At 30.9% G+C, this 26641-nt stretch overlaps 3 protein-coding genes and 1 long non-coding RNA gene across 6 annotated transcripts in view; 1 reads left to right on the top strand and 3 right to left on the bottom strand.

The window, feature by feature from the left end:
* Positions 3788-5299, bottom strand: LOC108660755. Its single transcript, XR_001926429.1, has 2 exons — positions 5027-5299; positions 3788-4577 (listed from the first exon to the last, which is right to left on the bottom strand). It is a non-coding gene; the product is annotated as an uncharacterized LOC108660755 (long non-coding RNA).
* LOC18610165 (transcription factor BIM2) lies at positions 6107-10305 on the top strand. Its single transcript, XM_007045677.2, has 7 exons — positions 6107-6521; positions 6725-6809; positions 7450-7519; positions 7636-7731; positions 8512-8897; positions 9448-9574; positions 9753-10305. Exons 1-7 carry the CDS (start codon positions 6389-6391, stop codon positions 9846-9848), a joined length of 993 nt encoding a protein of 330 aa, XP_007045739.2. The 5' UTR covers positions 6107-6388; the 3' UTR covers positions 9849-10305.
* Positions 11975-16862, bottom strand: LOC18610166 (uncharacterized protein At1g04910). 2 transcript variants are annotated; one of them, XM_018116200.1, is made up of 8 exons: positions 16405-16861; positions 14326-14393; positions 14163-14251; positions 13519-13636; positions 13159-13448; positions 12727-12931; positions 12464-12621; positions 11975-12330 (listed from the first exon to the last, which is right to left on the bottom strand). In XM_018116200.1, the coding sequence occupies exons 1-8, from the start codon at positions 16613-16615 to the stop codon at positions 12102-12104; spliced, it is 1368 nt and encodes a 455-aa protein (XP_017971689.1). In that variant the 5' UTR covers positions 16616-16861; the 3' UTR covers positions 11975-12101. The 2 variants fall into 2 exon arrangements, with proteins under 2 accessions (XP_017971689.1, XP_007045740.2); XM_007045678.2 differs by having other exon boundaries at positions 12102-12330; positions 13519-13684; positions 16405-16862.
* The window catches only part of LOC18610168 (uncharacterized protein At1g04910), a 5114-nt gene continuing 1007 nt past the window's right edge, over positions 22535-26641 (bottom strand). Inside the window, exons 2-8 of one of the 2 annotated variants that reach the window (XM_007045680.2) lie at positions 24898-24965; positions 24735-24823; positions 24090-24255; positions 23732-24021; positions 23300-23504; positions 23037-23194; positions 22535-22908 (exon numbers count right to left, since the gene is read on the bottom strand). In XM_007045680.2, coding sequence (XP_007045742.2) covers positions 22680-22908; positions 23037-23194; positions 23300-23504; positions 23732-24021; positions 24090-24255; positions 24735-24823; positions 24898-24965 — 1205 coding nt within the window. In that variant the 3' untranslated portion in view covers positions 22535-22679. The remainder of the gene's footprint in view (positions 22909-23036; positions 23195-23299; positions 23505-23731; positions 24022-24089; positions 24256-24734; positions 24824-24897; positions 24966-26641) is intronic. The other variant, XM_018116199.1, reaches the window with a different exon arrangement.

The raw sequence follows: 26641 nt of genomic DNA on the forward strand, positions 1-26641 counted from the left end.
TCATCTTATCCAACATCTTGGGAAAGTCCTACTCAATGACCAGATTTTATATTGTAATAGATTTGAGTCGATATTTAATATAATTTTTTCAATTTATCTATAATTTATCTATTTTGTTCTATCAATTATGAACGTCTTATTTTTTTTTATGTATATATATGTGTATTATCTATTAGGAAGAATAATTCGAAAATAATATAAGAAGCTTGACAATGTAAAATCAAAATGTTATTTGAGTTAAATTTACGACAAGTCTAAATCATAATCTTTATCAATATTGAAACTAAAACTTTAAAACATTTACTACAAGAATGTATGTTGTTTGTTTGTTGTGACTACATAATCTTGGCTTATTATTCATGTCTTATACTAATATTATATATTATATAGTTTCGATTCCTAGATACTTTGTGATAAGGCTAATGATAAATTAATTAATTGATTTAATTAACCAAAATTGAAATCCTAGGAAACCATTTCAGATATTTGCGTGACCTGTCGCTAACTTTGTCTTTGTATTTGTGCTGAAAAGGAAAGCAAAAGATAAGTGTGTGTTTGAAGATGATTAGCGGTTTTAATTTTCTTGAATGTGAAGGCTAAATGGAGAGACAATTGTTTAGTATATACGTAGACAGGTTTAGTCTGAGTTAATACAATCTGTGTCTTGATGTTACATCGTTGTAATTATGGTTGGTAATTAATTATGTTGGAGGGAACTTTCGTGGGTTAATTCCCATTGAAGCATCATTGCAACTTGCAGGTGACTTTATATGAAAGGTGGGATATATAGTTTAAGTAACTAAATTAAAGCGTGTTTAAATGTGCTGTTAATTATTGATGTTAACATGTACTATATTAATTAAAGTTAATTTAATATCATGCTGAAAGAAGAGCCATGATTGTGGAATTAAACTTTTTTCCGAGTCAATTTCAATGAAAGTAAGATAAGGTTTGATTAGATATTTTTATTATTTTTTTCTCGGATTTAGGGTTATAAAAAGACATGTAACCTAAATTTCAATTTATAAATTTCTGACAAAATATTTTTAAAAAAATTAAATTACTTACAAAAATTTAAATAAATTATTGTTCTTTTGTTATATTTGATCAAATATTTATATTTTTATTTTGAATCAAACAGACCATTATACTTAATGGTTGAATAATTATTATTTGTGATTTTATATTATGTATTGTTGACGTGACATGCAAACATATCATATTAGACGGTGACGTGACATGCTGTTATGACATGATAATACGGTTTTTTCACCCTCTACTTCGATATAAAAGTAATAAGTGATATTTTAATCAATGACAATTAATCAAATATTAATTATAAAAATTTATTTAATTTAAAATAATAAAAAAAAAATTAATTGAATGCAGTAAAAGAATTAAAACTCACTTGAATTTTTTCTAAATCGTTCAAGAACATTTTAAAGTATTATGTCTAAGTTTTTCCCCCTTCTCGATTCAAAGGTGAAATATATTTTAAAAGAATAAATATATATTTTTTCTTTTTTTTTTGCCCTTTTTGTAGTTAATGGGGTGAGATGGTTTTGGTAATTGTTTAAGAACAGGCAACAAACAATGAGGATCAATTAATAATAAACATGTGAGTATAATTAATGGAAAACATGGTGCAATTTCCTTATGTTTAACACCTCATCCGAACAGTCATCAAAGCCATTTTGATGCATTGAACTGCTCGAACTACTCCTATTTAAATCCAACCAATTAAGAGGAAGAAAAAATATCTCTGATCACAAACCTTGTTTTTAAATACTTTCCCATCATTTTATATTTTTATAAAAATAAATTAAATGTTCGGTTAACAGGTGTCAATAAACACTTATAACTCTTAATTAATCTTAAATAACTCATTCATCTAACTTATTAATTGACGTACAATCTTCTCTTTAAAAAACAGAATTTGAATTTCCCTTCTCTAAATTAAAAAAAAAAAACTTATTATGGTTGATTTGGCCCATTGTAAAGTGTTGGCCCTCTCAAGCCTGACCCAAACTTAGTCTGATTTGTTTTATTACTTAAACAAGCCCTTAGCCCAACCCTAAACGGCCCAGGTCCAACCCATGAAAATAATCTTCTAGTGTTATGGGAGAAGATAAAAAAAAACAAGAAATCAAAAAGGCAAAGATATATAGTTGGATATAAGAAGAATTACATTTAGCAGGACCCCTAAGAGAAACAAATTTTTTTTTCAGATTTTGTTTGATTACTTCTCAGTGTTTCTCAACTATTTTGTTTCTTGGATGGATTATGTAAACAATTTAAGATAAATTGAACAATTTTTGTGAGAGTTTTTATGGTTGTATTATCGTGTAGGATTCGTATCTCTGTAATTTGGATATTTAGATGTTTATATTCTTATATGATGTCTACAATATTACTATGGTCAAATGTAACTTTCACGCTTTCTCTAATCGGTTTATGTCTGTTAAAGACTTTTCATATTAATCTAATCTTTTACTATTGCATTATCTTGCAAGATTCGTATCTTTGTAATTTGGATATTTAGGTGTTTATGTTCTTATAATGTCTGCGATATTACCATAGTCAAGTGTGACCTTCATGCTTTAGTTAATCGTTTTATATCTGTTAAAGACTTCTTATATTAATCTAATCAACTCTTGATAAAAAAAATTGTAAAACAGAAGAAATGAGAAACCAAACAACCTTCAAAGCTGCAACTTCCAAGAAATTTTTAGCCTCTAATCTCAATTATATAGTTATTAGGAAAGAACACAAAGGCATGTTTGACTCTGTTACTTATAGTTATAATACTAACTTGTTTCGATCAGGTTGGTCTTTGCCTTTACTACAAGCTACCAACTTGGCTAACTGGTCTATGTTTACCAAATTTCTTAATTAAATATAACACATATTTTAACCAGGCCTGTGCTAACAAATACTAATGTTTAATACCTAATCCATCTTAATTCAAAATCAATGACAAGTATATATATAGAGTATATATTTTTCTTTTGGTCAGAGTACTGGTAAATTATTTTTTTAGTTATTTAATTTTTTGAGAATTTTTATTTTGATAAATCAATTTTTAAAAATTAAGTCTCATTTAGTCATTATTTAATTTTTAGAAGTTAATGGCTATTTGATTAGATCAATTGAGCTTGGTCGCATGACATGTTGATGTCAACTTATCTATTATATGACATTGTGTTTCGACACGCGGTGTGATCAAAATTAATTGAATTAAAAAATTATGTAAGACAATTGTTAATTTTTAACAGTCGAGTGATTGAAACATTAATTTTATAATTGTTGATGAAGTAAACTTGATTTTATTTTTAAATTTAAATGATCAAAACAAAAATTTTAAATAAATAAATAAAAAGCAATTCACCTCAAATTATAAGTCTATTCGATGTTATTTGCTTGAAGGAAGCCTCATGTGACGTGACAATTGACACTTTTTATGTTTGACTGACACTTTAACTATTTGTGTTTTACTTTTTTTGATTTAATCAAAGCAAAGCCTGAGAAGAAAGTAGGAGCCAAGCAGCCATGGTCAAACTCACATGTTCCGAGTGGAGCTTTAGTCTCTTTCACTTTCAGTGCTTTCTCTTGCTCGGGTCTTTCCATCTAAATTACTTATCAAAGACCGAAGACCAACTCGGCTTGATTACCTTGCTCATCAAGCTGGTTTTGCCTATATAAGAGTCAATAAAATGGATTCAAAGACACCCACAAACAAGAATAATTCTCCAGGAACATTAACCGTACGATCATATCTTTGCTTGCAGGGTAGTATCAGCTATCACAGATATTGATTAAGCAAGATGAAGGGCAGGAAAGAAAGTCGAGCCTCATCATTCCTGAGATCAATATTCTTCCTTTCATGGCTTCCGGTATTTGATGAAGATGAAGATGTGAAGAAGACGAAGGTTGCAGCGGCGCCAACAGGGCCAGAGGCCACCATGGTAGCTGCAGCCAAGCATTTCTCGACTGCACACAAAGTGCGATTAATTTAGTATAATTAATAAGATTGTTTCCCAGATTCCGTAAACATATATCTTACCGTACAGGCTGTGTTCATTTACTCAATTTTTTAAATCTAAATGAAGTGATTTTCTCCTCTCTATATATAGTAAATTCCATCTGAATTTCTGATTGAGGTCATACATATATAGCCTATTGCTATGTCATCATGCTGTTTGGCAAGCAAGAAAATATCGATTGAATCATTGAAATACCAACTCTTGTTGAATTTATTCTGGTATTATCATAACATTACATGACCGTAGGAAACGCTTGTTGAAGCTTGTTTATATGCCCAAAAAATCAGTAAAGAAAGTCAAATTAATTAAGAGAAGATAGTGAAATCTGTGATAAATAAACAGGATATTTGCAAAAGTTGTAGGAAACCAAAAAGCAAGGACAAGAAAATTGCAATTCATTTACAATTTGATCGAGTTGATTATACCCAAAATCCATTTTCCTATGTATAACCTTGCAGTTTGGCTACTTCAGCTTCTTCTTCATATGATCACGTCCTTGTCTTTTTTCTCCTGAAAGGTCAACCTTTCATGGAACTGCAGAAAATAAACGAGAAAAACGGCATGCAATGAAATGATTGACTGAAAACACACACACACACACATATATATAATATTAGAATACTGCTATTGGCCGGTTTTCTACTTGATCTCTTCTCCTTAGCCACGACAAATACTGTATAGATGCATCTCTGCATGGCTATCTCTGTGGAGAAAAATTATTCAATATATTCTAAAAAAAAAGAAATTATTGAACTGGTGGAAAATGAAAGATATTGATTGTAAGTTAGATATCGGTTCTAAAATTTTAACCATGTTCGTGTTTGATTCTCTGTTAAGTTAGGGCATCCTGACCAAATAAATAAGATAAGAATCTTTTCATCTATTATGGATTCGTTTTATGTTAGATACTCATGTTACTTTTACCAGACATTTCGATCCATTTTCCATCCTTGTCCGCCAGAATCTCTCCCCCCCCCTATTACCTTCTTGTTCATGGCGTCGCTGTTCTTCTTCGGATTCGTAAAAAAGAGATGGAAGTTCCCCTACCTCCAGCTCAAAACACACTTGCTTATCCTAGAGGCCTCCTGCCTTTTCATCGATATCTTTGTGAAATTCTAGTAGACTTTAAACTGTGAAATTGCCTGAAAATACAGTTGCAGTGAAGTCAAATGAACTTCATTTTCAGGGTTCTAACACAAGGAGACAATCTTAAAGAGAAGGTAGTATGGGCTGCAGCAAAATAATGGCAAGATGAAAGAGGAGGAAATGATGTAGCCACATCAAAGCATACATTGAAGAAAAGCTGGGCTTGTACCAAAGACTATAAAAGGCTGTAGCCATGTGATCAATGTGAGTTTGAGTCTCATTCTACTCTGTCACGTGAACCCCACAAAGGCCCACTCCTCCACAAAACTATGCCAAGGAAGGCAGGATGCTCTCCCTCAAAAATAATTTCTCTTAATTTTGTTTTAGTGTGAGGTCAATTTAATACTTCTTCTTTTAGGGTTTTTTGTTTTAAACAAAAAAAAAAGGATTGTCTATATTTGCTATTAATTAGTAGATAGACAATTAAAATAAGAAAATATAAACAAAAGAAATTTGATATTTTGCTTCGATTAAATCTAGAATCAATAATTTAATTATGAGATCTTGAGAAAAATTGTGAACATTAGTTTGGTAATATATAAATAAAATATACTAAAATGAAAAATAATTTTTAAAATTAATAAATCATTTGAAGAAAGGTAGAGTAATATTAATATAAGGTTTGTAACATTTTATTTTACGTCAATTATGTAATTGGTTTATCTTGATTATGATTTTGTTATGAGTTTATATCTTCAATTCAAAAGATTCCGATTCAATCGAAAAAACTCTTATTTATATATCCAAATATTTTTATTTTTATCAGATTCGTGATACTAAAATACTTTTTTTGTTTTCTAATATATATAAAACAATTTTTCTATATTTTTCTCAGGCTTGTTGGGCCCACGTAACGTGAAGGACAAATTAAGGCCATATTTAAGTAAACCTCACGGGAAAGCGGTGAAGTCACCCACATCTCATCTCTTTCTCCACTTCCTCCAGACAAAAAAAAAAAAAAAATAAGCAGCCAAAGAGGCAGAAATTAGTTTAACCACACTGCTGTTCTCGCCGGGAACCAACCAACCAAGGAAACTCCATATTTTCCTTCCCACTTCTTCTCCAATTCCTAACCTTTTTTCTTCCTTTATCTATCAATCTTAAAAGTTCTCCTTTTTTTTTTTGAATCTTTACCTGTGTTGGTTTCTTTCTATAGTATATATATACTTTTGTTTGTGACGTCTGGAGAAGGAAAAGAAATGAGAACGGGAAAGGGAAGTCAAGAGGAGGAAGAGTACGAGGAAGAAGAGTTTGGTTCCAAGAAACAAGGGCCTTCTTCTAATCAAACTATGTCTGTCAACGCCACTAACAACATCAACAACACCAATAAAGGTATAGTATTAGATTGGATCCCACTCTTTAACCCAGATCCCTCTTTTGCTTTTCTTCCTTATGATATTTCTACGTGATTGGATATTAAAGGGTACTTTTTTTCTTCTTTTGTTGAATTTGGAATTCTGGGTATTTTTTTTTGTTCCTCGGTTTGTTATATTTTTCCCCTATCTTTTTTTGTTTTCCTTGGGGCGTGGAAGCAGATGGGAAGAACAGTGATAAGGCTAACGCTATACGATCAAAACACTCTGTCACGGAGCAGAGGAGGAGGAGTAAGATTAATGAAAGGTATCTTCTTTTCTTTTCTTCCAGTTTCTATGTCCATCTCTTATTATATCATTATTATTATTTTTGGAAATTAGTAATTTTTTAGTCATACCCTTTAAGCAATTCTATATGATTGTCAAGTTATGAGTTCTGGTAATTGCATAAACCATTGATTGTAATGGCTTGTGATAGGTTGAGTCTAATAAAGTTTTGAACTTTATTAGCTTTGGCTTACTTTTAATGGGTAAATATGACTATTGAAAAGGAAATGGATTGTCTAGCTAACTGACTGTATTGTGAATTGATGATGATTCTACTGAACTTTAGTCGAAGACTTCTCTTTTTGTGTAAAGCTATTCAATTGTGTTAGGAACTGGAGGTGCAGGTGAAGTGTTCAAGAGAATGGTTAAGCTTAGTTCAAAATGTTTACTTGAAATGGCACCTGAAGTTAAGATGTTATTGGTCATGTTGTGGTGGCATATATAAAATAGGGGACTGAAGAATGTTTGCTTGTTCCTTTGCTTGCATTAGGCCTTGGAACCAAAATTTAAGTGCTGTTGAGTTCCTGCAGATGTTCTCTGAATTCAAGAGAGGTTGTGAGAAGATGATGCTTGCTTAACTTTGTCAATAGTAATACTGATAAAATTTCTGATGCTTTCAGATTTCAAATATTGAGAGATCTAATACCGAACACTGATCAAAAGAGAGATACTGCTTCATTCCTACTAGAGGTATGTCATGAATCTGGAAATGAAAAATTTTCATATAAATTATTTATCTATCTAGTATTTAATTTTTAAGAAAATTCTACTTCAAATTTGTTGATTGAATCTATGTTCTTCTGCAGGTGATAGAGTATGTCCAATTTTTACAGGAGAAGGTTCAAAAATATGAGGGTTCATACCAGGGGTGGAGTTCTGAGCCCACGAAATTAATGCCATGGGTATGTATTCATACTGGATGCTTTCTGCCTATGGGGTTTAAGTAATATGTTATTTTTGTGGCTTAAGCAGTTCATTTGTAGTTTTAAAAGACATGTTCATGATGAAGTGTGTATATATCCAGAAATAAATTGATCCGTTACAATGATGCTATTGAAATAGAAAAAACCTCTATGTTAGCCTTTGGTATATCTGATAAACTTTGCCAAACTGTCTATACAGATGCCTCAGCCACTTGTATTTCTGACACATTTAAACGTATTGCTGTAGTTTATGGATTAGCTAGCACAAAAGCATGATTAGTGTCTATCCTCTTTGTTAAGCTATTAGGTATTTTATGATTTTAAATTTTTTAAATTATTATCTCTGATGGCAAGTTGAGTTACATTAGGCTTGTTAATGATGTACATGATATTTTGCTGGGCTTATTTCTGGTTTCTGCGATATGCGTAAAATTTTGGGATGAGCAAACAATTGCTTAAGCAATTGTATTTATGTGTTGCAGCATTTTTTGTTGAAGTAGGACATAATGTACTTGATTTATTTGTTTGTATATTACTGATTATAAAATCCATATCAATTATTTCAATAATTTAATGTGTGAGAGTATCTAGCTATCTATATGGTGCTAGTCCTTATATGCCTACTATGAAATAAATTGTATTATTATTTGTTAATTGGTTGTAGTAGTAATCTGCTCGGTCTTGAAGAAAGCATCTGTACGTGGTGCTTATTTGTGGTATTAAACTTCTTAGTAACTTACTTCTTCCTTACTTGAATAGAGAAATAGTCACTGGCGTGTGCAGAGTTTTGTTGGTCACCCACAAGCTATTAAAAATGGTTCTGGCCCAGGGTCAACATTTGCTGGGAAGTTTGATGAGAATAACATCAAGATCCCCCCCACAATGATTACAAGTGCACAGGATCCTGTAGAATCTGATCATATCAGAGATCCTACATCCAAAGCTATGGATCGGCAACTCGAGTTGGCAAACAAGGGAATGGCTCTGCCCATCCGAGCTGATAATGTGCTTGTGTGTCCCCTTCAGCGACCAGTCTCTGAGGCTCAATCGACGGAGTGTCTTATCAACAGCGATACACTGAATCAGCAAGATGATCTGACTATCGAAGGAGGAAGAATTAGCATCTCCAGTGTATACTCTCAGGGGTGGGTGTATCTTCTTTTGCTTATTCAGTAGTATGGCACATCAATTACTTGGTTAACGACTTTCGTTTATATATTCTGTTCATGATTGGATATTCCCCCTTGCAAACTTTTACATCATTGCTCTTGTTTTCTCTAAATTATGAAGCACTTATGTTGTTGGATTTTTTGGTCATAAGTTTAAGATACTTAGTTCTTGCATCAAGGTTTATGTTTCTGTTGGTCTTTGCTTGTTATCTGGTTTGCAACTGACTGTATTAGAGAGTTTCATAATCCTTGAATCACAAATAAGGGGGAGAAGTGAGGCATGAATTTATCCTATTTGTTTTCATATATCCATTCCTCTTTGAAGGAATGAGAGGAATTGTTCCTCCCCTCTGTGGATGTAATTGTTACATTTCTTGTGTATATCTTATTTACCATTGAGGATGCTTTTGTTGTTTGATGGGGAATGGAGACGTTGTCTAATACTTTTTGACTTAGCAAAATTTTATTTAGGATTAGGGTGCTGAATTATAAGTTGATAATCTTTTTGGATTTTAATGTCGACCAGGTTATTGAACTCTTTGACGCAAGCACTTCAGAGCGCAGGTTTGGATCTGTCACAGGCCAACATCTCAGTGCAGATTGATCTTGGAAAGCGTGCAAACAGAGGGCTAACATCAGGAACATCTGCTAAGGTAAGGCTGAGATAAAGAAAGATCTTGGTGTGCTCTTGTTTGTGGATCCTGTTGTAGGGTTTTATTTTTCCATTTTTGTTGGTAGACCATTACAGCTACTTTTGTGGAAATAGTCAATATACACCAGGTCTTGTACAAAGTTGTTGCGGCTCTTATTTTGGCTACAATAATTGTACAGGACCCACAGAATTCCCCCAATCAGGCAATGACATGTCTTAGAGATGTGAGCAGTGGAGAGGAATCTGATCATGCTAAAAAGCGGCTGAAGAAATAAGACCGGCAATGGCGTTTCCTGAGTCTTCATTTTTACTCGGTTATCCATCCTGTTCTTTCTTTCTGTTCTCTGTTCAGTTTCATTTGGTTATTGTATATGCTATCTATGGTTCTGGTTTTTTGGGGTCCTAGTGTTAACCGAATTCATGGTAAGAGCAGTTCCCCTTAGATTATGAGATTTCAAGGGGTGTTTAATTCCTCGGATTTCTGTTCAGGGGATGCCAATACCATTACCTGTATCATGGGTGTATCATACGTATTGATTTAAATATATACATATAGAGAGAGAGAGAGAGAGAGCAAATCCTCTTGATGCCCTTTTTTCCAGCTGAACAGACTCATTGTTCCTTTTCTCTTGCACCTTTTTTTGGTGGTTGAAATGTGATGGTTTACCAGTGGGCGGATAACTTAAGCAGTTTAGCTCTAATTTAATAAAACTATCAATGATTAGGTATCAATTTGTCCCTTTTTTGTCAACTTTTATATCACCAATCAATCCCAATATGTGGATTTGTTTTTGACAATCTTTAATTTCCTTCTTATATCTCAATTTGTCAGGCTAATGGCTTACATGGTATTACATGATTTCTATCTTAAATCTTTTTTAAAACAAGAATCTTTTCCTTTCCACCAAAAGAAAAAACATCAATAAATAAACGAACTCAATTCAGGTTAACTTTGGGCAACGGTTTAATTTTCTAGCTTGGTTTTTTTTGTTCAATCATAGAAAAAATTTGGAGCATTTCTTGATTTATGCGTGTCATCTTTGCACAGGTTAATTTTTTCTGAGTCATTCTAATGTTATGGATATATATCCGAAAACAAGATCAATATGTTAATCCTTTTTGTGTTGTTTCAATTTTATCGATATATCTAAGGTAGTCAATGATAAAGATACCCATTAATTTTGAGATACCCGAACTTGATTAATAAATGAGTATATGAACTCTATAATTAATCTAATCTTTTTTAAATTTATTACTTTAATCTGAATCGTAATACATACCCACTATTTGATAACTATCCAAACTCATTTAAAAATTCGATTATGTAAAAAAATTATTAAAATCCAATTATCTGAACTCAAATTCATTCTCGTATCTATATATAATAATATTTTCATCCATATTTCATATAATTCACTAATAATTAAATTTATAAAAACATACAAATAATAAAATTTAAATTTAAATAATCAAGAACAATTATCTCAAATATTAACTTAAATAATTAAAAATAAATACTCAAACAACAACTTAAACATTACAAGTTTAATTAACTATATGGGTTTGTCCATGAAATTTAAAAAAATAACCATGATCCAAAATTATTCTGATCTCACAATTATTTTATAAGTTTATATACATAAAGGTATATATTAGAATTAATAATTTTATAAGTTATAATTTTTGTAATGTTAACACAAAATAGAAAGTAAATATATTTATATCTAAAGTATATATATCAAAAGTATATATATAATAGTAATTATATGCTTTATAAATTAACACAATATGTAAAGTATATGCATTAAAATATATTATAAGTTAATTAATAATTATAGTTTTATGAATTAATTTAATTAATAATATGAGTTTGTTCTTAATTATATGAAATTAAAAAGAAAAACATAATCAGGTTTGGGTATTGGATACCCCAACTCAACTCGAATCCAATACAGGCAGTAAAATTATGCATGAACCCGATTATAGGGTATCCTAACTTTATATAATAGGGTCGGGTACCCACGAGTACCCCGTAATAAGATACCTATTACAATCCTTAGATATACCTCTGAAAACAAGATCAATTATTTATTACCAACTCATTGTTCTAAATTCAAGATATATCCGAGAACAAGATCAATTGTTTGTCACCAGCTCATTGTTCTAAATAAAACAACTGGTGCTACAGGTTTTATTCCTGACAATGAAGTTGCAACGTTTTTCAAAGTTAATATGCAGTTTGAGACTATGAGTTTACAAGAAACTCTTTTAGCTTTTTCTATGCTACATATTTCACAAATTCTATCATTTCCAGGATACTTTTTTGAAATTTTATCAGGTTTTTATGATCTACATTATATATATATATATATATATATATATATGTATAGACTTATTTATGAGTATATTCACATTTAATTTAAAGTATGGCTACATTTATAGATATTTGATGTCCAAATAAAGAATGAAATCAGACACACAAAAATGAAAGCTATGGTTATAAGTATGTAGCACTTATTGGTGGTTGATCAGGAAATTGGTGGCAGACATTCTTGTGGATTAGAATAGAAGAAATCTTCAAGTCTGGGATGATCAGGAATCTCCTTTCTTCTGCCTGGATTCCCAGTACGATGTTCATGAGATTTCTTCACTAGTAGAGCAAATTCATCCCAGCTCAGCCTTCCTTTCTTGTAGTCATCGATCAGCCTGACTAGAAACGCTCTGTTAAGAACAACTGTTGTCTTGAATCCCATGTATCTGAGAAAACAAAAAAAAAAAAAAAGATGAGTTGAATGCCAATAATATTCATGTCAAATGATCAATTAATGTCAATGGGATTGAATGAGTAAACCCCAACCATCATCTTGGTTAGAAACACTAGAATAAGTACCTACGATGGCCTTCAACGGCTTTGGCCATGTTTCCTCCAAAGGTAGGAATGAAAATATTACTTTCTATTGCAACAATATAATCCAATGCTGCCATCTGATCTGCATGATTGAGGAACGGCTTAAGATCCGAGGGTTCCAATACAAGCTCTTTCCTGACCTATTTCACATTCCACATCAAGAAAAATCAGCCCGTGAATTAATTATCAGTCGATAATTAAAGCTAACTTGTTGAAATATACTACAAAATTTTCATTCAACTGACCAGATTTGGATAGGCCATTGCTAGGTTTGCCATTCTCTTTTCTTCATTGTATATTTTTCCGGCAGCTATGTAGATTGTGGTATTCCTATCAATACCCAATGCTTGCAATATAAGAGCAGTTTCCTCGGGAGTCAATGGGCAAGAACCATGTTCTCTCCTCCTTTTAGCATCTATCGGTTTATGCTTCCACCCTTCATAGAAGTACCTGATTAATCCAAAGTTTTCACATTTGGCTTTAGAGCTTGTTTGGTATTGAGATTAGAGTGCTTTTAATCGCAATCATCAAATTTCATTATGATAACTGCATTATCAATTATAAAAGTATCTAAAGACCTGCCAAATTATTTCAATCACAGTCACAATATCAAGCTGTATTCTAATACCTATTCAGTTTAAAAAACAAATTAAAGATAGGATTAGATTAATTCTCACCTCATTTCTGTAACCTCTCTGATCTCTTCTTTAGTTAAACCTTGAACACAACCAGTAAATGCAACCATGTCTTTTTCATATCTAAGATGAAGAACCAAGAAAGGTCCCCTTTGCCTGAGGAGACTAACAATTTTTCTACCTGTTTGCTCAATTGGCTGAGTGAATTTCAATGCTTCATAGTTTACTCTGCAGCGAAGCTTTTGGACCTCATCTGGTAGCCCATTGTTGGCTAGCCTTGCGTCAGTTAGAGAGAAATGCAAGACCCCACGCTTTTGTATTCGAGGAATAACCTGAAAAAAAAAAAATTGCCATCATCATCAGAAGAAGAAGCAGCTTGATACAAGTAAGAGGGGAGCTAACCTTTTCATAGTAATATGTCAAGCTGGCAAAACTTATGGGAACCATGGAATAAATTGACTCTGATTCCTCTCTTCTCTTTAGCTCTGGCGGAAGCTCTTCCACTATACGAACTTCATCCCTTAGAGATGTAATAAAATGATTCAGGTCATATATATCTGCAAATGTGCTGCCATATCAAGAAAAAATGCTTGTTAACTAGCTAATTATCAACTGCTAAACAAATTAAAAGTCACATTTTTAAGATGATTAATATAATCCAAACCCTTGGGATTATGCAAGACAATGTACTAGGTTTCCCTTGGTGCATGGCATTTTGAAGAGAAATAGGGGATTAGGATGTTATGAAGTAATTGTTATAATTGGACTAGAATATAGATTTCAATAATTAAAATTTAAAGATTTAATTCTAGATTTCAAGTACCAAGTTTAAGAATGGCAAGATAAAATTTATGAAATGAAAAAAAAATGATCTTTTGTTATGCATGATGAATAACTATCATAATCTTTGATCATTTATATGTAACTATTGAATTTTTAGTTGATCAAGTTTAACAATTCAATAATTCTCAATCATTATTTATCTCACAAGAGTAGTACTAAACATTATTAGATATCAAAGAGAGAAAAACTTATATTTGACCAACCTTTTATCGTTCCAATAAGTTCCATTATCGAATAGAGGAACAATAAACGTGACATTAATATACCTTGCAATCACGACCATATCAGCAATCTGTAAATATCAACACAAAAAAAAGTAATTAATATGCCCCAAAGTACTGCTAGCTACAAATTGAAATTACTCACAGCAAGTCGTCTTTGATTCAACCCTCCATTGGCTATAACCACCAGATATCCATTGTTCTTATAAATCCCTGTAGCCACCACGCATGAGAAACATTACATTGTCAATAACCCACCTTTTTTTTGTTGGAGTTTTTATTAATTTCCCTACATAATGTAGGCATTTGGTTTGAAAGAAAAAGTTGCTGTCATGAAGATTTGACAGCAACACCCAACACCTATTCATTTGCAAAAGCCAAGACAAAGCACATGAATCAATAAGCAATCCCCCCGCCATAAAAGAACAAATGATTAATCAAATCCTTCAAACATGCGAAATCATTCATGAAGAAATTTCTAAAATATAAATTTACTAGTAATTTTTATTTCTAAGACCAATATACTAATATATTTTGTTATTTAGGTCCAAACTTTTAATATAAAACAATTAAATACTTATTTTAAAATCTAATAATATTTGAAAATTTTGATGCGAAGATGTAATGTTTTAGTTTAGTTAATTTATTTTTTTAATCATAATTAATTAAAAAAATTGATCAAGGAAAATAGATATCAAGATAAAAACTAACCTCACACAAGATGAACAACAAATAAAATCAACAAAAATTATCATTTTTTTTAGTTAGATAGATTTAGTCATTTTCTAGGTAAATAAATTTATTAAAAAAATATTTTTCATTCTGCATTTTTTGTGCCTTCATTAATTTTGCTCGATTAATCAAAATAAAAAGATATTGGAATCCTTAATTGATAAAAATAAAACATTGTATCTTGAGATGGAAAAAAACTTTAAAAGTTTTAAATCTTAAAATGAAAAATTAAAACCATATAAAATTGTTTGATTGCTTACAATGATGCAATGATATTGAAATTAATAAGATTAACCCTTCTCCTTGCTTAGCTACATATATACTTCTTTGTCCAATATCAGAAAAAAAGTTAATACATTTAATTAGTATATCAAAAAAGAAATCCTTTGATTCCATATTTTTTTTTTGTAAATAATTTTAATAGATCCTAATTGTTTAATTTCTTTTTAATCTTTAGGATGTATTCAAGATTTCATGAATCAAACATCAACAGAGAATTACACCAATTGAAAATAACATAAACAGAACATTATATGTATTATTAATCTCCCATCAAAAGACATCTTGATATATATATCGAAAAATAAAATAAAATAGAATAAAAGATATGTTATTAGGGAAAGCCTCAAACCCTACATATGTTACATATGTAAGCAAATCTTACCTATGTCTAAAGAGTAATCTGAATCTTACAGGCTGTTTTTCTTTATTTTTAACAGGGAAATGTCTCGTGAATCTTTGATGGTAACATGAACTTCATCTCCATAAGTATGAGAAAGGAAGAAAGAAATATAGAAAAACAAATCTTACATATGTTATATGTTATATAATATTTACATGGACTTTATCTCTATATCATGAATCTTTGATGAATATTTCATCGAATTTTTTTTGATGGATTTCAGTTTATTAAAAAATTTATTTTATTTTTGTAGTGAAAGGAGAAAGAAGACAAAAAAAAAAAATAAACGAATCTTACATATGTTATGCTGTGTAAACTATTTATAATATGGGAATTTTGTAAAATGAGTAGATGATTAAATAGAAGTATTAACATATGAGAATATTTTTGAAAATAATTATAAGGAAATAAAATTGATATGACTTTTTTTTTTTAAAAAATTCTCATTGTTATATCAAATTTATGATAAAATCATTAATTTTTTTCTTATTATTATATCAATAATGAAATCGTATCAATTTTATGATTTGGGAAATGAGATTCCTATATAATATCATAATGCCAAGCACCTTTCTTTTTTTTTATCTCATTACTAATAGAAAGATTCTTATTTTATTTTTTGGAGAAATTAAGAAATATTAAGCTTAGTTTATATCGAGAATTATAAAACTCTAATACTAATGCAAGAATCACCCAAAGAATTAAGGTAGATACGATCTAAACAAATGAAAAATAGTCATTCTTTGGCACATACTATCCAATCAACATGAAATCATACCTTTCCAAAGAAAAAAAAAAATCAACACTCACTTTCTGGTGACGATAAGGGATTATAGAACGAAGATGACACTGTATTTTCCTCGTTGAGTACCGTTGCCAGCTGCAATACGCAAACCCACAGCAGGGTTACCAAGACCAAGGCCGCAGCTGCCCAGAACTTGATTGCAGGAGGCTGCGACTGTGAGGCAGCCATGGTCTCTAGCTTTCTAGCTTTGATCCCTCTAATACCTTTACAGTTCATCACCTCTACTTCACTGTGCTTTCCCTTCACCTCTTTCACGACAGATTTAGAATCTTCATAATCAGAATTAATCTTGATACGTTGATCCACCTTCGTACAAACAAAAACACTTATATTTTCTTATAAAATTATCAATATGTTCGATCTAAATATTATATAATACCAAATTTTATCGATATTTAAATCACAGTATAATATAAAATAGTTAAGAGAGAAAAACTATGTATTATGAAACAAGGGACGGGAAACTAGTGTGGGGTTGATTGGAATCTTGCTAGGGATATATAGGTGTATTTGAATGGCAATTTATAAGTACGGAATGAGTTGCTTCATGCTACTTCCTAAACCATGTAGGTCACGGAACCTACGAGGCTATGTTTCGATTTTTGTCAGTGTTGGTGCATGCAAAACTCATGTTAGCGTGTCTCTCTTGTCTTTATCAGCACTTACCATGTATTCAATGTGCATTATTGCTTTGGCAGACAGTTTTCCTTGTTGTAGCAGTCCGCAGGTACGGAGCTACAGCTTTTTTAAAGGAAAGGTAAACAGAAAAAAAGGGTAAATAAATTTTATAAGATATTGAATTAAAAAAAATATTAATAATAATGACTTAATCATATATATATATATATATATATATATAATAACTGAATGAAACTATAAGAGTTTTTTTTTTATTTTTTACATGCAAGAGTGAAAAAAAATAATTTTTTTAAATTCAAAATAAATTATTTTTTTATTTTATATATTATACACGAAATGTGTAACTTTTTGAAAAAACTCTCTATCTTATTTTCTATTTACTTCTTGAATTGTTAATTAATATATTGAGCTATTTAGTTGTATTGTTGAGATATAATATGTTATCTATTGAACTAGATTGTTAAAATATAATTTGTTATGATAGATTTAGATTTATATTAAAATTTAGTAGGTTTAAATTAATAAACTCATTTTTATTTTTTTAAATTTGATAAGTTTAACATATTGGGTAAAAATTTATAACTAACAATATACTTACTGACTCCAATTTCATTAAATGGTCAGAGGAATATATAGTAAATAAAATATTTTATAATTTTTGGAAGATCGTAGTATCCATGATAAAGTCAATTTATTATTTTTTAATTGTATTATTTATTTAATAAAAATTATTTTAAAAGATTTAGTAAAAATATATATAATATATAAAATATTTTAAAAATTTTGAGGGCCCAAGGCAATGGGACGCTTCGCCCCTGGCAGTACGTAGGTTGGTTGTGGGTGCACATGAGCTTTGTCAAAAAAAAAAAATGATACCCATCTTACTCCACCATGTTTATCTTGCCATGTTTTTTTTTTTCCCTAAATTTTGATAATAACCCATTGATTTATTGCAATTTTCTTTAACTTCGTCAAATTTTGCCAATCAAAATAATCTATATATAATCAAAATAATCTATAAATGGATACAGGGTTAATGAATTGCTTGTGTCATGAACCCATTATAGACTTCCTCTCATAAAGAAAATCTCATCTCTCTCCAACTCTAAGGAATTCTTTATCTAAAATTTGAAATATATTTTATATAAACCACTTAAACTAATATTATCATTTACTAAATGTGAGAGATAAATATTGGGTAGATAATAACAAGTACGTGATAAAGACCACACTTGAATTTTAGACTTAATTAAATTTAAAATTCCAACATTCTCCCACTTGGTCCAAACATTTGTTATTTTAATATCTACATAATATATTAGTTTAATTAGCCAAATGCTTAAAACAAAAGGAATAAATTGCACGAATCATGGTAGTAAGTCCTCTAAAAACAACTATTACCTTCCATGTATTACAATGCAAAAATCCTTTTCGCAACACCTCAAATGTTTATTCCAAGTTCTCAAAAGACAACTGTTATTCTCATAATAACTGTATACAATTCAAAAAGAGAAAACAATTAAAATTAAGAGTTTCTCAATAAAATATGCTAGCATCTTAATTCAAACGGTATGTGACAAGATAGAACTAAGTCCCATTTGTGAAACATGATTCTTAAACAACTTTGGTGTCATGCCTTTTGTTAGAGAATCCACCATCATTAGCTCAGTGTGAATGTGTTCAATGAGTACTTTATTTGCTTTTATGTGCTCTCTTACAGCTAAGTATTTAGTGTCGATGTGTTTACTTTGACTTCTACTCTTATTACTTAGCAAAGAACACAACTGATGAATTGTCACAATCCAATTTCAATGGCTTTGAGATAAACTTAACAACTTGAAGCCCATATATGAAACGTTTTAACCAAATACCTTGTGATGTAGCCTCAAAGCAAGAAACAAACTCTGCTTCCATGGTAAAAGTAGCAATTAGAGATTGCTTTGCACCTCTCCAAGATATAGCTCTTCCAGCAAATATGAAGATATATCTAGATGTAGATTTAGATGAGTAAACACAACCAGCAAAATCTAAATTTGAGTATCCAACTACCTCCAAATTGTCGGATCTTTTATATGTAAGCATGGAATCTTTAGTTCTTTGAATGTCCCTCAAAACCTTATTTGCAGCTTTCCAATGGTCTAAACTCGAGTTACTTTTATATCTTCCCGACATTGAAACTATAAATGCAATGTTTGGTCTTGCACAAACCTGAGCATACATTAAGCTTCCAACAGTTGAAGCATATGGAATATTTTTCATCCTTTCCCTCTCAAGATCATTTTTAGGACAATGGCTCAAACTGAACCTATAACCTTTCACAATAGGTGCAACATTGCTTGAACAATCTTACATCTGAAATCTTTCAAGAACTTTATTAATATAGGCTTCTTGAGACAATCCCAAAGGACCTTTAGATCTGTCTCTATGAATCTTAATGCCAATGACATAAAATGCCTCATCCATATCTTTCATAGCAAAATGTTCACAGAGAAATTGTTTCACCTCATGCAACAACCCCAAATCATTAGTTGCGAGTAAAATATCATCCACATATAAAACCAAAAAGATGATTTACTCCCGCTAACCTTGTGGTATATACATTGATCCATAACATTCTCCACAAAATCAAAAGAAGAGTTTGGTTGAAGGCTAGATGGCCTGAGTTAAAAGAGCAAACAGAAGAGACTTTTCGATGGCCGAATATGGTTAAGATGATTCAGAAGAAGGTGGCAGTGCTGGTGCATGGTCCTATTGCATGGACTCCTTTAGAGGAGGGATAATTGAAATTTAATATAAATGGAGCTGCTTCGGGGAGTTCTAGTGAAGCAGGAATTGGTGGAATTTTGAGAGATCATCATGGTACAATATGGCTGGTTTTTTCAAAATCTATTGGTAAGAGGGATTTTAATCTTGCAGAAATTATGGCATTAAAAGAGGTTTTGTTGATATTTTCTAGTGCCAATATGTGTGGTTATGCAAGGTTATGCATCGAGAGTGATTCTTGTAATGCCGTGATATGGTTCAATAAGTCACAGAATGCACCTTGGAGATTAAGAGTTTTATTAGTGCAAATCGAACAACTGAAGGGATTAACAATTCAGTGCAAGGTAACACATGTGCTCAGAGAAGCTAATGAAGAGGCTGATTTGTTAGCTAAAGCTGGGATTAATAGGACAGACAGATTGTTGTGTATATTCGGTTAGTAAGGTGTCAATTGAGTTGAGAAGTTTGTGTTTGTGTGGAAGTTAATCTTTTCTTAAGGAATATAGTAGTTGATCTAAATTTGATCTTTATGTGATTGAGTTTAAAACAATAAGGTTGCTGGAGGAGTGTTTGGGCTGAATACGGCTGTGTAGTTTAGTTAAAAATAATTTCTTTACTAGTGGGAATCTGATGTACATTGCTTTTGGATTTTTAAAGGATCTATCTTTAGTCGGATAGCAAGTGGTTTGAGTTTACAGTTGGACAGCAAGTGTCTCGGACACAACTCAATTTGTCTTGGGACGTGATTAAGCCTGGACAGGTTGGTCGGGAATTTATATCACGATTTTGTGTATCAGTCAAGGGGTTGAGCGTAAATTGAGTTTTGTAGTTCTTGACATTCAATATCCCTAATTTGAATGTCTTTAGGATTTGGGGTGGTATTTACCATTTTTTCATGTTATTTTCTTATGTAATCATAAAGCCCAAGTCAATTTGACTTTGGCATTTAGCAAATAAAATTTATGTATATATATATAAAAAAAAACTTACTCTTTCATTAAAAAGGAAATTATTTCTTGTCAAATCACCACCATGATCATTCTTTATTAGTTTAATATTTTTTTCCCATTAAAATCATATGATAAACAATAATTTTTAATCATAGTAATTGTTTTCATGGGGTTGGGACAAATATTAATTATTGTATTCTTTATATCTCTTGGTGAAAGGAACAGATTTTATACCGACGATTGCACCCTCTTAGCCCTCCTTTCGAACCTCCCTTTGATTTTTAGGTATCTTTTTCTTCATATTCATTGTTTAAAATAAGAATAAAAGAAGTTAACAATTGTGTATTCTAATGGCTTATTCTAATTGCGAAAACATGAGAAAAAGCATCAAAAGAACCTTAGTTTTATCAAATTAATTTTATTTGTCAGTATTTGTTGGACTGAAATACCTTGATAATGTATTATTCGATCCAGCTTGGCCTTCAAACTTGATATAAATAGATAGGACCTACAGTATTGTCCGAAGGAGAAAAATTTTACATGTGGACAACAATATTATTGCTTTACATTATCAACATCTTGGAATGCTCTTGTTTGTCGATCCTGTTGTCGGATTTTATTGTTCCATGTTCTTGTATAAAGTTGTTGCGGCTCTTATTTTGGCTACAATAATTGTACAGGATCCACAGAATTCCCCCAATCAGGCAATGACACGTCTTAGAGATGTGGGCAGTGGAGAGGAATCTGATCATGCTAAAAGGCGGCTGAAGAAATAAGACCGGCATTGGCGTTTCCTGAAACTTCATTCTTACTCGGTTGTCCATCCTGTTCTTTCTTTCTGTTTTCTTTCAGTTTCATTTGGTTATTGTATATGCTATCTACGGTTCTGGTTTTTTGGGGTCCTAGTGTTAACCGAATTCATGGTAAGAGCAGTTCCCCTTGGATTATGAGATTTCAAGGGGTGGTTAATTCCTCATTTGACAATCTTTAATTTCCCTTCTTACATCTCAATTTGTCAGGCTAATGACTCATATGGTGTTACATGATTTCTCTGTCATGAATCCATTTTTTTAAAAGGAATGGCTTCCTCTCCACCAAAAGAAACAATTAATAAATAAACAAACTCAATTCAGTTTAAGTTTGGGCAATAGTTTAATTTTCTAAACTTTTTTGGCTCAATTGTAGAAAAAATTTGAATCATTTCTTGATTTATGCATGTCATCCTTATGCAGGAGTTATATTAATCTTCTGTGATGTTTCAATTTTATCTAGGTATCTTCAAAAATAAGCAATTGTTTATCACCAACTCAAACAGCCGGTGCTATGAGATTTATTACTTTTTTTTTAATAAAACGATTTTATTAACCTCAATGATCCATATGCCATTTTAAGTCTCTTACTTGCTACAATAGATTTTTTTTATGACACATTGTCAAGGTCCGGGTATTGGATAACTGTACACTAATTAAAGAGACCCCACAAAAAGTCATTGGCGGTGAACAACATGAATCCACAAATCCTACACCTGAAAACAAGAGGAACTAAATAATTGCTTGCCCCTAAGCAAAAAGATGATCAGGTTTTTATTATTAACAATACAGTTACAACGTTTTTCAAAGTTAATATACAGTCTGAGTTTACAAGAAACTCTTTTAGTTTTTTATATGATGCATATCTCACAAATTTTAACATTTTTAGGATACTTTTTTCAAATTCTATCAGGTTTTTATGATCTACATTATATAAATATATATATATATATTTATATTTATATATCAACTTATTTATGGGAATATTCACACATTTAATTTGAATTTTGAAGTATGGCTACATTTATAGATATTTGATATCCAAATAAACAATGAAATCAAACACACAAAAATGAAAGCTATGGTAAAAGTATATATGTAGGACTAATCGGTGGTTGATCAAGAAATTGATGAGAGACATTCTTGTGGATTAGAATAGAAGAAATCTTCAAGTCTGGGATGATCAGGAATCTCCCTTCTTCTGGCTGGTTTCCCAGTACGATGTTCATGAGATCTCTTCACTAGTAGAGCAAATTCATCCCAGCTCAACCTTCCTTTCTTGTAGTCATCGATCAGCCTGACTAGAAACGCTCTGTTAAGAACAACTGTTCTTTTGAATCCCATGTATCTGAAAAAAAAAAAAAAAAAAACGAGTTGAATGTCAATAATATTCATGTCAAATGATCAATTAATGTCAATGGGTTTGAATGAGTAAACCCCAACCATCATCTTGGTTAAAAACACTACAATAGGTACCTACGATGGCCTTCAACAGCTTTGGCCATGTTTCCTCCAAAGGTAGGAATGAAAATATTACTTTCTATTGCAACAATATAATCCAGTGCTGCCATCTGATCTGCATGATTGAGGAAGGGCCTAAGATCCGAGGGTTCTAATACAAGCTCTTTCCTGACCTATTTCACATTCCACATCAAGAAAGCAACCTGTGTGAATTAATTATCAGTCGATAATTAAAGCTAACTTGTTGAAATATACTACAAAATTTTCATTCAACTGACCAGATTTGGAAAGGCCATTGCTAGGTTTGCCATTCTCTTTTCTTCATTGTATATTTTTCCGGCAGCTATGTAGATTGTGGTATTCCTATCAATACCCAATGCTTGCAATATAAGAGCAGTTTCCTCGGGAGTCAATGGGCAAGAACCATGTTCTCTCCTCCTTTTAGCATCTATCGGTTTATGCTTCCACCCTTCATAGGAGTACCTGATTAATCCAAAGTTTTCACATTTGGCTTTAGAGCTTGTTTGGTATTGAGATTAGAGTGCTTTTAATCGCAATCATCAAATTTCATTATGATAACTGCATTATCAATTATAAAAGTATCTAAAGACCTGCCAAATTATTTCAATCACAGTCACAATATCAAGCTGTATTCTAATACCTATTCAGTTTAAAAAACAAATTAAAGATAGGATTAGATTAATTCTCACCTCATTTCTGTAACCTCTTTGATCTCTTCTTTAGTTAAACCTTGAACACAACCAGTAAATGCAACCATGTCTTTTTCATATCTAAGATGAAGAACCAAGAAAGGTCCCCTTTGCCTGAGGAGACTAACAATTTTTCTACCTGTTTCCTCAATTGGCTGAGTGAATTTCAATGCTTCATAGTTTACTCTGCAGCGAAGCTTTTGGACCTCATCTGGTAGCCCATTGTTGGCTAGCCTTGCGTCAGTTAGAGAGAAATGCAAGACCCCACGCTTTTGTATTCGAGGAATAACCTGAAAAAGAAAATATTTGCCGTCAGAAGAAGAAGAAGCAGCTTGATACAAATAAGAGGGGAGCCAACCTTTTGATAGTAATATGTCAAGCTAGCAAAACTTATGGGAACCATGGAATAAATTGACTCTGATTCCTCTCTTCTCTTTAGCTCTGGAGGAAGCTCTTCCACAATACGAACTTCATCCCTTAGAGATGTAATAAAATGATTCAGGTCATATATATCTGCAAATGTGCTGCCACATCAAGAAAAAATGCTTGTTAACTAGCTAATTATCAACTGCTAAACAAATTAAAAGTCACATTTTTAAGATGATTAATATAATCCAAACCCTTGGGATTATGCACGACAATGTACTAGGTTTCCCTTGGCGCATGGCATTTTGAAGAGAAATAGGGGATTAGGATGTTATGAAGTAATTATTATAATTGGACTAGAATATAGATTTCAATAATTAAAATTTAAAGATTTAATTCTAAATTTCATGTACCAAGTTTAAGAATGGCAAGATAAATTTTATAAATTGAAAAAAAAAAAGATCTTTTGTTATGCGTGATGAAGAACTATCGTAATCTTTGATCATTTATATGCAATTATTGAATCTTCACTTGATCGGGTTTAACAATTCAATAATTCTCAATCATTATTCATCTCACAAGATTAGGACTAAATATTGTTAGATATTAAAGAGAGAAAAACTTATATTTGACCAACCTTTTATCGTTCCAATAAGTTTCATTATCGAATAAAGGAACAATAAGCGTGATATTAATATATCTTGCAATCACGACCATATCAGCAATCTGTAAATATCAATCCAAAGAAAAGTAATTAATATGCCCCAAAGTACTGCTAGCTACAAATTGAAATTACTCACAGCAAGTCGTCTTTGATTCAAGCCTCCATTGGCTATAACCACTAGATATCCATTGTTCTTATAAATCCCTGTAGCCACCATGAGAAACATTTCATTGTCAATAACCCACTTCTTTTTGTTGGAGTTTTTATTAATTTCCCTACATATGTAGGCATTTGGTTTGAAAGAAAAAGTTGCAGTCATCAAGATTTGACAGCAACACCCAACACCTATTCAATTGCAAAAGTCAAGACAAAGCACATGAATCAATAAGCAATCCCCCCGCCATAAAAGAACAAATGATTAATCAAATCCTTCAAACATGCGAAATCACTCATGAAGAAATTTCTAAAATATAAATTTACCAGTAATTTTTATTTCTAAGATCAATACACTAATATATTTTGTTATTTAGGTCCAAACTTTTAATCTAAAATAATTAAATACTTATTTTAAAATCTAATAATATTTGAAATTTTGATTCGAAAATGTAATGTTTTAGTTTAGTTAATTTATTTTTTTAATCATAATTAATTAAAAAAATTGATCAAGGAAAATAGATATCAAGATAAAAACTAACCTCACACAAGATGAACAACAAATAAAATCAACAAAAATTATCATTTTTTTTAGTTAGATAGATTTAGTCATTTTCTAGGTAAATACATTTATAAAAAAAATATTTTTCATTCTGCATTTTTTGTGCCTTCATTAATTTTCCCTGATTAATCAAAATAAAAAGAAATTGGGAGCCTTAATTGATAAAAATAAAACATTGTATCTTGAGATAGAAAAAAACTTTACAAGTGTTAAATCTTAAAATGAAAAATTAAAACCATATAAAATTGTTTGATTGCTTCCAATGATGCAATGATATTGAAATTAATAAGATTAACCCTACTCCTTGCTTAGCTACATATATACTTCCTTGTCCAAAATCAGACAAAGTTAATACATTTAATTAGTATATCAAAAAAGAAATCCTTTGATTCCATATTTTTTTTTTGTAAATAATTTTAATAGATCCTAATTGTTTAATTTCTTTTTAATTTTTAGGATATATTCAAAATTTCATGAATCAAACATCAACAGAGAATTACACCAATTGAAAATAACATAAACAGAACATTATATGTATCATTAATCTCCCATCCAAAAGACATCTTGATATATATATCGAAAAATAAAATAAAATAGAATAAAAGATATGTTATTAGGGAAAGCCTCAAACCCTACATATGTTACATATGTAAGCAAATCTTACCTATGTCTAAAGAGTAATCTGAATCTTACAGGCTGTTTTTCTTTATTTTTAACAGGGAAATGTCTCGTGAATCTTACATAAGCATGAGAAAGGAAGAAAGAAACAAAAAACCAAATCTTACATATGTTATATGTTATACAATATTTACATGAACTTTATCTGTAAGTCATGAATCATTTCGTCGAATTTTTTTTGATGGATTCAGTTTATTAAAACATTTATTTTATTTTTGTTGTGAAAGAAAGAAAGAAGAAAAAAAATGAACAAATCTTACATATGTTATATGGTATAAACTATTTATAATATGCGAATTTTGTAAAATGAGTAGATGATTAAACAAAAGTATTACATATGAGAATATTTTTGAAAATAATTATAAGGAAATAAAATTGATATGAGCACTCGAGCATTTGATTCATTAGTTTGTGCATGATTTTCTTGCTTAAAAAGCAAGACTCGAATTTCCTTTCCCCCAAATCCAAAAAAAAAAAAAAAAAACCT

This window comes from Theobroma cacao, chromosome 2 (genome assembly GCF_000208745.1).
Source record: "Theobroma cacao cultivar B97-61/B2 chromosome 2, Criollo_cocoa_genome_V2, whole genome shotgun sequence".
NCBI classification, from domain to species: domain Eukaryota; kingdom Viridiplantae; phylum Streptophyta; class Magnoliopsida; order Malvales; family Malvaceae; genus Theobroma; species Theobroma cacao.